Source organism: Lichenostomus cassidix, chromosome 3 (genome assembly GCF_008360975.1).
Source record: "Lichenostomus cassidix isolate B80296 chromosome 3, HeHo_3.0, whole genome shotgun sequence".
NCBI lineage: Eukaryota > Metazoa > Chordata > Aves > Passeriformes > Meliphagidae > Lichenostomus > Lichenostomus cassidix.
In genome coordinates this window covers 24,724,336-24,737,177 of record NC_139483.1, presented here as the reverse complement: position 1 = coordinate 24,737,177, position 12,842 = coordinate 24,724,336, and the positions used below count along the sequence as shown (strand labels likewise).

The following is a 12,842-nucleotide window of genomic DNA, read 5'->3' as shown; positions in this document are numbered from 1 at the left end:
TTAAGAACAGCATTTAATTTATTATTATTACAGCATTATTAATTTATTTAATTATTATTAATAAATTATTAATTTATTGTTACACCTCATATTAATATTTGCTGCAATGTTGACATTTAAGATTCATTGTCAGACAACATTTGTACAATAACTGACTGAATGTCCTTCCTTACTAAACCTCTCTTTGCCCTGATTTTGAAATAGTATTATCTCTACCCCTCAACATAATTTCTGATATCTCTGATCCTTCCTACAGAAAATCCCAAAGTTGCCTGGAAGCTGAGCATTTCTTAAATGCCCAGTAAGGCCTGCCAGTACTTAACCTGGCAGTGCCCTACAGCAATGCCATAGCTCCAGGACTAGTGTTTGTAGAGCTTTCTGCAGTCTGATGCAAGCACATTTTGCTTGTTCCCTGAGAGCTGCTGTTTGCTCTCCTCATGTTCTTTGTTTTATTATTTCATTAACTGCAAAGAAATGTAATGAAAAGGCCCATATCAGCACAATTATAAAGCTGAGATTTTAATTTTCTGATATTCAATATTAGCACTTGCTAATAGCAGCATGCCATTCTTTTTCTTTGCAGGATATAAATGAAAGCAGAGATCTTCTCAGGCACTGCTTTTTTACACTGATTACAAGTCGTTTTCTGTGAAAACTTGTATTGCAAATCAAAGAAAAATCTGAGCCTAAAATGACATAATTAAATAACACTGGGTTATATTACCTACTATTAAACAAAAATAATACAATGAAAATAACAATCTTTTAAAGTAACTGCTCTTTGCAGAGTGTATGTATTACGAATAATACTGGAAAATTAAGTCTCCAGGAAAAGAAAATTAATGTTATTGTAATAACATTACAATAACTATGGATTTCCTGACATCTGAATGATTAAGACATTAACATTTCATTAAGTGATATAAAAACTGTATCTGATAAACAAAAATAAATTCTGTGCAAAGAATTCATTACTTAGTTCTATTATTACTGCTACTGTAATGATGATAACATTAAAGCATTTTAAAAGGAATGAATTTTTGCTTTAAGAGAAGGAGTAGATAACTTAGCGTGGAAGGCTAATGCCATCTTCTAGATAGAATAGTGGTGAATCTCTCCATATAAATAGTACTAAAATCTATCTTGACCAAACTTAAAATAGCAATTTCACTTACCATGGAGCTGTAATCCAGGATGCTTATGCCATCTTCATGTACAGCAAACCATATGAAGGACTTCTCAGCTGAGGCTGTAGCTAGAGGCTACAAAGATAAATGTTCTTTAGTTACTACTTCAAAATGGGGCAATATTTGAATAATTATTAACTTTCAGCAATTACAGACCTTCTCTATGCACATCAGTTCCCTCTCAATGCAAATTTCAGTAAAGGAATTGAAGTACCTGCCCAAAGCCATGTAGGTGGCCAGTGGCAGAACGATGAACTCAACCTGATATACTTGAAACCTGCCCTGATGCTTAGTCCAATAAAATATATAGTCTCATTAATAAAATATTCAGGTGTCCTAAAGTTTCTCCACTAGCTCATATATCTAAATACACAAAGAACAGAGCATTGACAAACAATTTTTTAGATATATACAGACATAGGTATAGATATACACACACACACTGGCATTACCTAATAAAACTGAAGGCATGAGGTGACACTTCTGTTTAACAGACCTGTTATTTGTATCAGGAGAATTAAGATACTAGCTGTTAAGAGAAATTTAGAGAGGCCAGCACAGAAGGGAGTGCTCTGACTACCCTAACAACATTCAGTGCTTTTGCAAGGTTCAGCTTCCACAGCCAGTTAATGATACCTCTTCAATGTTCTATTAGTTATCAGGTAAAAGAGTCTAAACCTAAAAGGCTATCTCAAACTAAGATAGAAGAAAATGGAACTATAGACTACTAATTTTAATTTTCTAAAACAAGCAGTAAGTGTATTGGAAGGTTGCTATTTATGGCTATTATATTTCACCAGTGTGTGACTTAACCAAGTTAGTAATTTGACAAGAGACTCAATCAGCTCACGTATTACACAGTCATTTTCAACAAAAAGGTAGTACCATTTGCAAATCATATTTAAACCCCTCCCCACCAATCAAACTCATTAAAAAGTCTTACTTTTGCTGCAAACAGTTTAGCCCCAAAGAAAGGCCATTTCCTAGCTACAGTGAGGTAAATGCGCACGCAGTCCGCAGCACTGTGCCCCCGCAGAGCCATCCACCTTGTCGACAGTCGCTGGCAAAGCTGCCTGTTGAAATGAAGTATGGACTTTACTTACTGAGGGGAATTTCAGTGCTTGCCCACAGCAAGTTTAATGAGCAACAAAAGAATCCATTTCTTAAAACAGTAATTTCAGTTAATACAATGACTATCATTGATACAGTATGAAATAAATCCCAAATGTCATTTAATATTTTAATGCACATGAAAATTATGAAGTATCTTCTCATTTATGCAACATTATGATTAAATAGTGATGTAGCAGTTGCAGCATAAAGGCAGAAAGTCTGGGACAGCTTTTAATATGTTTCTACAGAGAATCAATCTACCTTTATCAGTACTTAACAGCTATGTCAGTTGTCATTCCAAAAATCCATCCAGCTTAGCACATATCTTTACCTGTGGCTGGTAGGAGGTGTGAAAGACATGGCTTAGCACTATTCCTTATTAGTGTGCCTGGGCACTGCTACCAAAAAAGCTACTCCTGATGCATGATGTGCACAGGGGCTTTTTTCTGGCTCCTTCTGTGGTTTTGTGGCTCCTTGGTGAGTTGGTTCAATACTATGGAAAACTATTCCTCAGGAAACCCCCAGGCCAGAATACCATCCTAGCACCCTCTACCTGCAGGGATGATTTACCTGATGGCCATTAGGTTATTAGATGTAGCCCAAGAATAGGGAGGGCTAATGTGTACTAAAGGGAGATCCATCTCTTGCAGTTTTGGTCTTACTGCTTTTGAAGTCAAACTGCACCCACAGCAAAAAAAAATACAGGCAGTAGGGCAGGTATAGAGTGATTCTTCCCCTGCCACAGATCTCCAGCTCTGCCAACCAGTAGTCTAGGGACTACTTGAACAGTTCAACAGATGCTTGACTTTTCCTCCATGAGTTAATCTAATATCTTTTGTAATTTCTTCTTTTAATTTAATTGCGTAAGTTTGAATACAATGAATAAATGGATTTTTGCTTTAAGAGGAGGAGTAGATAACTTAGCATGGAAGGCTAATGCCATCTTCTAGATAGAATGGTGGTGAATCTCTCCATATAATTAGTACTAAAATCTATCTTGGTAGATTAATAATGTCTTCTAGTCTATTCTTCTGAGTATATAATAATAGCATTAAATTTTCTCAACCCGGTACAGAAGAACATTTCTATGATGTTTATTGGACTTCAAAACTGCTGTATCATTGACTTTGGATAATTTATTACACTGTTCCTTTTGTTTTCATGTCAGTAGGTGTTGATTTCAATGCCTTGCAGGTTATTAATTTTAAATTAAGTGATATCTTACTAGAAAGTAAGTCCACTAAGTTACACATTTCCAATTTGACTGGCTGCCAGAGATTCCACACTAAAATAACAAACAGATCATATACTCATGTCCTTTATTTCAGTAACTCTTTAGTCTGTGCACAGACCAAGTTTAGATTTGCTGAATAAGAAAAATAAGAATTTCAAAATCACTGGGTTTTGTAACACTATGTAGTAACTGCTACAGCTTTTGCTGGAATGTGTTATTAGGGATGGTCCTTTGTTTAGATTAGAAACACACAGAGGAAATGGGTTCTTTAGATTAGCGAGAAAATGAGTTTCAAACACAGGTTTAGGCAAATATAGCACAACAGTATGTTGCACAACAGTATGTTGTTCCCAATGACAATTTAAAACTTCCTTGTTTCACTCCTTGATCTTCAGAGAATATGAATCAAAAACCGTATCTCACCTTAACTGTTCCTCTGAACAACCATGCTTGTATCTCTTAGGGTAAAATCTCTCCAAAACTTGCTTTAGTGTTTGGTTGGACTTGGACTGGGAAGTGACTTGCCCTGCTGGAGTTGAGAAAGGCCGTTCAAAATCTCCGATCTCTACCTAAGGGGAAGTCCATGAAGAAAGTTTTTTATTATCCAGAGTAATTTTCTAGCTGAATATTAGGAACTATCTTTTAATCTGTTTTACCAAGTATAAATGAAAACAAATTTGTCAATTAATGTATACTTTTCACTGATAAAAAAGTGATTTTCTCTTTCTTATTTTCTATCTACCATGAAAAAAGTCAAATATCATATTTAAACATAATAAATAAACATATATTGTACAAACATAATATTACTTCTGTTCTTAGACTGCTAAATCTCCAGCTGACATAAATCAGTTTACATTTATTGAATAACAACATTGAATAACTTTCTCAAAACCTTTCATTTGAGTTTTTAATTTTTTTTTTTAAATAAAACAGATCTTATCAAGACCATGTCTAGTAAAAAGAGTCTTAGACTTTCATTGAACAGCCATTACTCTGGAAAATAAACTAGCAGAAATCATGGAAGGAATAGTGAATGAAGAAATGTACATGATTACATGATATTTAATTCAAGAGGGCCTGGCTGTGTAAGTGGGAAAGCACATTTTAGCCATACTGATGCCAGCAGCAGCAAATTCTGTAAAGCACTTCCATGCCAGCCCAGAGTTGCTTTACACAAAGCTTCCAGCCCAGTCTATTTCCTGCACACTCATATGTAAAAGGTGGAGGTCAACTGAGAGTCAAGCAATCCTGGATCAGTTTGTTTAAGATTTTCTCCTGAAAAACTGCTGTGTGAGTTATTCATGCATAAAGATTACCTGAGCTAAAAGGGCTGTCAATTCCATCGCTAATTCTTTGTTTACAGGGAAAAGTCCATTGACTATTTGATCATTTGTCTGATATACTAGCAGCAGCTTCTCTCTGTCTGTCTCCCCATGAACTTGAACTGAAAAATAAAGCCTACAGAAAAGACAGAAAGTTATTAATAAAGAAGATAGGGAAATGCATTAGCCCTGAGGATTAGCAGTATCTGCTCTGAATGTGACATGTTTATTTCAGTGCCAAAACACATTAGCAGAGCAACACTTGTACTTGAACCAGTGGGTAAATATTTAATTTCAGTCTTCTGACTTTGGTGGGGCTTTTTTGCAGCCCCGCTCACCTCTTAAGAACTAAAAAAACAATTAACTATATTTTAAAAAAGTTCTCCAGTTACACCCATTACTATTTTTGTTGCAAGGTTTGAGTCAGTCTATGTTTTTCATATGAAGAAACTGCAGAAATGAAAAACCAAATCTTTGGATGAGGCAGAGATATTCTACTTGCTAAACAAACCTGTTTTTGTAAGTAAGGCGGACAGTCCTTGTGCCTTCACATTTCCCAGGGTGTTGTTCTTTGGAGGCTTGCTCCCATTTTGAAATAATGTCACAGATCTAGAAGGAAAGCAGTACAAAACTGACTTTGCCATGTCTTCCTATTTGAAAACACCTTTGAATAGAAACTGTCAACTTATTTTAATATCCTTTACCTATTACCTATCAGAAACATACAGAGCTTGAATTTTTAAGCTCACTGAAGTATAACTCTATTTGCATTTCTGAGTCAAAGCATTTAATAATTAACATTTTTGGTTTTTGTTTATCCTGCAACACATGCACTACCTTTGGAAATGAGCCATAACATGGAAAGGCCAGGTACTTGATTTAGCAGCTGCCAATGAATGTGTAGTCACACACAGTGAATTGTAATATAATTAATCAAATGCCTTTGATCTCTGCCTTCTCCTTCTGCTGCATGCCCAAGTTTTTCAGGTCCTTTCTAGTAACTGCTATAAAGCTGGCATGAGGTTTGTTATAAAATACACCAAAAGTGGTTCACAACAAGCTGTGTAGGTGGTGGATGGGCAGATGGGGGAGGAGGTGGAACAGAGATGTGAGGAGCCCAGCTGGCCTTTGCTATTCCTTCATAAAAGAGCTGTCCTGGCAGCAGTAATATGAGCAGTTTCTAAAGTTACAGTTACCTAGAAAATAAATAACTATTTTATAAATTTTACTTTCCATATGGCAATTTTTCTGATCATGGTGACACTGCTTGTTTATCACAAGGCACACTTGTATCCCAAAAGTGCAGCTGTGAACATTGGCCAAAGGGTGCAAAATACTACTTGGTAGAAGTACAAAAAATTAATGATTCATAAGTTGCTAAAAGACTTGAAAAATATCTAATATTTTACTAAAGCACAGACCATATTGCATTTTGCCACTCTTTACTGCTAGGAATCTAATTCTAGCAATTGAGGAGCTAAAATTCAGAATTCAGAACAATGACAAGCCGAAAATCAGAAATTTCTTAAACCAAACTCTACAATTATTCTGTATTTAGAGAAGGAACCATTTCCTTTTTTCATTTCCCAGGATCTCCACCCCATTATCAATGACATCTTGACCTCACATGGTCATCTTCGGGAGCTATATCAGAACTCTTGACTGAAATCTCTAAATCCATGTTTGACTCTAATTGCTTTTTAGTTTTAAAGAACTGTAACAGCTTACTTTTTCTTTTTCAACCCAGCTGTTACTTCTCAAAATAATATGAGTCTCTTGAAGAAAGCTTTTAACTATAGTTCAACTGAATTAATTTCAGCAATTCAAAATGTGATTGTTTTTAAAAAACTTTCCTTTCACACTAAGAAAAAAAGACAGTTTTCAGCCTGAACAATATTTTCCTTTATATTGTCTGAAGAGAGCTCTGTCAAATGAAGATACTTTTTTATTTGCACAACTCATTAAAGGTTTTTGTTTACCTTGATGTTTCCTTGAAGACAGTGCTCTATATCCTTGCCAGAGGGATCATCAGAAAACAGTGCAAATCCTGACTGAGCTGGTTTCCTCATCCCTGTATCTTGGTTCAGGGTGTTCAGAAATTCCTCCACTGTGGTAGAGGCATCAAACCCAACAACCTAAAAAAGCAGCCAAAATATATTTTGCTATCAAACTCATACCCTTTCCCCCCTTAAATCTAAGGTTTTCAAATATAATACCTCTAGAATAAAGGTGGGACTGTAAGACCCATTCCATCCATTACTGTCATTGGAAATTAAAAATTGCCATAAAGGGCCTGGAAAAGATTTCCACATGGGTAGTCAATTTAGTGGAATTGGTTTCCTTACACTTGCTACACTTGAAATTCTATTACAGAATTTATATGACGGATAGCAGTCTAGTACCTGAGCTTTCTATGACAAATACCACTTGAAAAATGAAGATTGTAATTTCCTGCACCTTCCAATATAGTGGAGCAGCAAATGAGATCAATTAATCATTTTTCATCAAGTGCAACTTCAGAGGGATATCAGATGGCAGACCTACACTGGCAGATCCAAAATATTTTATGGATGTTGCTTTGTCACTATTACATAGGTCAGTAATATACAGAACCTTCTAAATTTTACTTCCCCAAATCTGAATTTCTCTCTATTGTTACCGGTATTGAAGCATTTTAGCAAGAGATGGCAAATGGCTTCTTTACAGATACCAGTGGCTGATGTTCATTTAAATCTGTATTGAGTGTGTTTTCCATGTTAAAATATTTTACTCCTGTTGAAAAAATGTCCTGAAAATGGATGTTGAACTTCTGATTTGTACTTCTCAATGGCTGGCATTAAAATAAAAATCTGCAGAATCTTCACAGATTATTACAAGAGTTTTCAATACCACTCTAAATGCTTATTTGCTGATCCCATGAATCTAAATTTATGCATTTAATTACCATTTTCTTAGCCCTTGGAATGATAGAATTTTGGGCAGTAAGTAACTAATGAGAAGTTACTCCTTTTCTTCTCCAAACTTAAATTTTGAAACCCTTCAGGATGATTTAAAGGATGTTGGGGTTTTTTTCCTGCTTTACTGGGGAAGCAGTAAGCAATTAAGAAACTTAGAGGGGAAAAAATGCAGAGTTCTTCTGTGACCTGAAATGAAAAATTTATTTGATATAGCTTTGATTTAATATAAAAAGTTACTTTCTGTCTAGGAATACTATGAATTGTTAAAACTCTTTTCAGCCATCTCTCACAGTTGGAAACACAAACCAGGATGTGAAGCAGCATGCATGGAAGCCTTTGGAATGTTTCCTACAGGGTTTGACTAATGATGTCCCAAAAGAGTTAAGAATGAAGCCATGTTTGTTCTGTAACAAATATGGTTATCCTTCAGTACTGATAATGGGAGTTACAGCTGTGCTTCCAGGCCTTCACTGAGATATTTAACTTCCAAGATGTCCAATGAAAGGAAGTGGAATTTAATGCCTTTCCTTTTCCTTCAGTCTAGCTCATTCATCTGGTGGTCAGGTTAAATAAGAAACAGAGTTTTGGCATTTTTCACTCTTAAGAAGTTTTACTTTTTACTTTCTCTTAAAGGATTTCCCCAAACCTTTGCTCTTAGTTGATCAAATCAGATCACAAGTACTTTGTGCCTGCCTTTGCTGCCACTGGCACAGGATGAAACTTGAGCCATATTTACCTTAACTTACAATTCTCTTTCTGATGTACTGCTTCATGAATATGCTGACAGCAGGGGGTTGAGAGAGCTCAGATTTTGTGGCCTGTATGACATTACCTGATATATGCCATTCATGAAATGAACTGGAATACTGAAGGGCAGTGAGTGGTGGTAGGGATTTCTCAGAAGAGTGGAAAGGATTTCCATTCTGGAAGGTCTGGCTTCTCGGTCTCCATTCTGCTGGGTACGTTCTACACAGCGCTGGCAATATATAGCATATTTCCCAAATTCAGTCCTGTGGCAAAAAGAGAAATAAGGCAATTCTTGGGGCTGATTGAAAGGATAGTAAACGGTGATTAAATATTTCTGGAGAAGCCAGATGGGAGGAGCACTCAAATTTCACTTTCTGAGATTTCCAACACATTTTTTTGCACATGGAATTAGAAAGAGAATTAGTCTACCGAGACGAGCAGAATTCTGCCAAAGGTAAACATGGTTCAGGGTGCGTTGTGTAACTGCCATATTTTGGTTTTCATGGTTTTGCAACATACAGTCAGAGTTGCACTGCAGAGTATTTTCTTAAAAAATAGTAACTTTCCCAAGTGATACACAGAAGTAGCATGTACTACATTTTAGTAGCAATTCTACTCAACTTAATTTAAAAATTACAGGAAAGATTGAAAACAAGGTACTTCTGGAAGACCAGTTGACTAGCTGATTAATAATATTCAGGCCCACCTGGAATCTGCATTCTTCTTTAAGTGAAGTTTAAGAAGCCAAAGGAATGGGTGCTGGGGCAGAAAGAGTCCAACGCAGAGAGCCAAGAGCTGCAAGCCCTGAACAAAAGAAATACATTCACTGTTTTAAACATCTTAAAACATAAAACTTCCTGCTGTGGCTGCTGGCCAGCAGTGCAACTTACTGTGCCAAGTTGAGACTTCTGAAATAGGAATGAAAAATACAAAACACAGAGAAAAAGCTGAGTAAATAAGCACATCACCTAATTGAAAGGCCCAATACTCTCTGTCTGTTTCTTTGTATACAGCAAGTTTCTTTTGGGGCTGGAAATGGGAGAGCAGCTCAGTTTGTATAAAAACCAGTTCATATAAAGGAAAAAAATACTAAGGCAGCAAGGCCAAGCACTATGAAATGAGGGGAAGCCTATGCAATTTTAATTCAGCTCTCCTGTTACACATATTATGAAGCAACATGTAAGACATTATTTTCTCCTACCAAATTGACAGTAACTTTTGAAAAAAAATTCAGTATTTTGTTATATTGTTGTTGCTCATTATGTATCCATTGACTTCACTTAATACAGAGTGCTCTCATGTTATCTGCATATACACTTACTAACATTGCAACTACTTTTCTCACAATCAATATACCAATGTTTCATACTGAGATTTTAAAAACGGTTTTTCTCTATCTTGATTTATCTGACTTGCCTGGTATTAAATAGAAATTTGACAGCACTGGCACAGATATTCCCTTTCATCAAATATCTGTATTTTGATGGAGGATAGCATTGGCACTGTTGAAGGTATACACTGCAGTAGAAGCAAGGGCAGGGGACTACAGAAGGAATTTAGGACTTAAAAAACTTAGTGTGAGGCTGAAAACATTTTACTGCATGTATAACTCTTAAAAATCATTCTAGGGGGATAGGATAAGAACAATTTATCTGCATCAGAGGGAAGGCCTTGCCAATGGTAAGAAGAGTACCAAAAGAGGATTATTCAAGTTTAAATTCCATCAGCCATACGTAACTTCAGCATGTGCTAATTAACAGGAATGTACCATGTCTGTTATAAAACCTTTGTGAATGTTTTAGCAGTGCACACATTCAAGCATAGAATGGCCTGGGTTGGAAGGAACCTTACAGATCATCTAGTTCCATGGGCAGGGACACCTTCCACTAGACCAGGTTGCTCCAAACTCAATTCAACCTGGCCTTGAATACTTCCAGGGATGAGACATCCACGGCTTCTCTGGGCAACCTGTTCCAGTGTCTCAACACACATCAGCCATCTCCCAGATACATGCTGTTTCTAGGTAATAGGTGTGGCTGCTGATTATGTTCTACTTTCTGTGGCAAGAGAAAAGTATGCCTATTACAGAAGCCTTAATATGGCAACTCCCTTTCTCATTTTATGATCCATCTCCTAGTTCTGCAGCTATTGCTCCATCATAAGCACAATATTCCAGTTCTGTTAATTCTACACCAGCTCCAAGTATTGGTTTTCCTTTCAATTCCAGTTCATTTCATATCTGGATACCAGTGAATAGCTGGCAGTGGACAAAGGGAAGGATTTTAAGTATGTATTTCTAATATAGCATGCAGGGTGCAGCAGAACAGTGTGACACACAGGAGGTGACATCTATCAGAGACCTCAGCCTTATCTGAGATTCCACTATATGGCACCACAGCTTTTCTTCACACTCATGCTATTGAGTCATCTGCCATATGGTTTAGCCCACCAAGGTTTCTGATTTAGCACCTCTCTTAGGAAAGAAGCAGTAAAAAATGAATTAGGTTTCATACATTCTTATTCTTACAACACTTGACTTCAACAGCCCATTTTATGTCCAACCTTTACAAACAGCATGGGCAAGGAAGGATATATTCTACTGCCATTAAATACTGGATTACCTGTATTGGTCCTGCCTGGTTTTGTGGATGTCGACGTCTGGTCTGTTTAATAAGTTGGCAACAGATCTCATTTTGAAGTTCAGGATGTGTGAGGCAGATCTGCAAAGCACTTTGGGCCAAAGACACATGGTAATCAATGGCAGGAGAGTCAACTGCAGCATTTATAAACAACTGGCAGGTCTAGGTATAAAATAATAAGCAAGTGAGTTTACATACAAGGGAGCTTCAACAAATCTTTAAGATGTTCTGTATATCAAAAATGTACTTTAACTGAACCACAATTAGTTAGTTTACCATCAGATCTAGGAAACCTTGCTGCAAAATGGGGTGAAAAGGGGCCAGAATGGATGAAAAGCTATACAGAGACTTGAGATGAAACACCTCCTAAAATTCATGCTTTTCACTCTGTGTCTAATGGAGTGAATTGTAACAGGAGTTGGAACAGTTGTGGTGATAGGGAAGTTTAAGGACATGCTGAACGCAGCTCACTCCTCTGCAGCACTTGGAAATTCAAAGTCTACAGCTCTCAGTGCCAGACAATGTCAAATGCTTCTCTAAGTAGTGAGCACAACATGGCAGCATATGCACAGATTAAAAAAATCCGTAACTCAGAGCCATTGATTTACATCTTGGCTTTCCAGGGTATTTTTACCGTGGGTTACGTATGACCTTTCCTATGCCAAGTAGTGTCTCAGGAAAGCATTTGTTACTCAGAGGTTAAGCATTTGTTGTGCTGTGTTAGAAGAAAGCATATGTATCGCTTGTTGCATTTACTATATACAATAGTTGAATTTTCAAGGGATATAAGCAAAAATACAAGAAATGGATGGAAGCCCAATCTATTTCTAATCTATTTTTATCAGCAATAGAATAACTGAAAAATGAGTAGATCTGTTTCTAAATAAATTCCCTATCTGACTTCTAAGCTGATTTACACAAAGTTTCAATAAAGGTCATACAAGTAATCTCTTATTTATTTATTTACTGTAGGCAAGTGTGTGTGATTTGAATTAGGTTTGAAAAGTGATTTCCAATTTGTTTTTATTGAAGAAGTGTATTTCCTTGTAAATTTTCATGCTGCAGGACTGCAGAAAGTAAGATGGATGTACTTCTTTGAAGTGATTCAAACATTCCAGAGAAACAAGCTGCAAAGTTTGCCTAAAAGTGGCCGTGACTAAACATACAGTGCTTGTCTTGAATTCCTCTCTAGATCTGAACCATAACATCAAAACTTTCCAGATAGCTGATGCTTCAGGGAATTTGTTCTTTAGACTTGTGTAAGTTGTGTGGAGAAAGTTCATTTATCCAAGTTCCATGCCTTCCAACTTGTAATTTATTTCACAACATACAGATAAAAGAACAGCAAAATTTTGTCTCTGAAATAGAGTTTATAGCCCGAAAGGTTGATGGTATTGTAGCATACTCTCTCTCATACACCTATCTGGCCTTCAACTGGGAAAGCTGTAAGGCAGACAAAATTTCTCAAGAAACTAGCTGTGGCTCAGCGGTTATGAATCAGTATGCATCTCCTAATCATAAAGTATTTTTACTACACAGGGAGATATATATAAGTGTATTTTTAAAGATCTATGAGAACCTTTAAAAGTAAACTTGAAAAACTCTAGTGAAATACTTTTAATAATTTTGCTCTGGATTGT

General features: G+C 36.4%; 2 protein-coding genes across 4 annotated transcripts in view; one reads left to right on the top strand and one right to left on the bottom strand.

Annotated features, from left to right (window-relative positions):
* The window catches only part of THADA (THADA armadillo repeat containing), a 217,139-nt gene that overhangs the window by 7,582 nt on the left and 196,715 nt on the right, over positions 1-12,842 (top strand). The window lies entirely within an intron of this gene.
* PLEKHH2 (pleckstrin homology, MyTH4 and FERM domain containing H2) overlaps positions 1-12,842 on the bottom strand; it is a 56,008-nt gene that overhangs the window by 5,731 nt on the left and 37,435 nt on the right. Inside the window, exons 20-28 of one of the 3 annotated variants that reach the window (XM_085054965.1) lie at positions 11,185-11,364; positions 9,270-9,367; positions 8,649-8,826; positions 6,839-6,994; positions 5,371-5,468; positions 4,854-4,995; positions 3,958-4,103; positions 2,131-2,260; positions 1,176-1,262 (exon numbers count right to left, since the gene is read on the bottom strand). In XM_085054965.1, the coding sequence (XP_084911091.1) occupies positions 1,176-1,262; positions 2,131-2,260; positions 3,958-4,103; positions 4,854-4,995; positions 5,371-5,468; positions 6,839-6,994; positions 8,649-8,826; positions 9,270-9,367; positions 11,185-11,364 (1,215 nt within the window). Of the gene's footprint in view, positions 1-1,175; positions 1,263-2,130; positions 2,261-3,957; positions 4,104-4,853; positions 4,996-5,370; positions 5,469-6,838; positions 6,995-8,648; positions 8,827-9,269; positions 9,368-11,184; positions 11,365-12,842 lie in introns of those variants that run through there. The other 2 variants (XM_085054966.1, XM_085054967.1) reach the window with 2 other exon arrangements.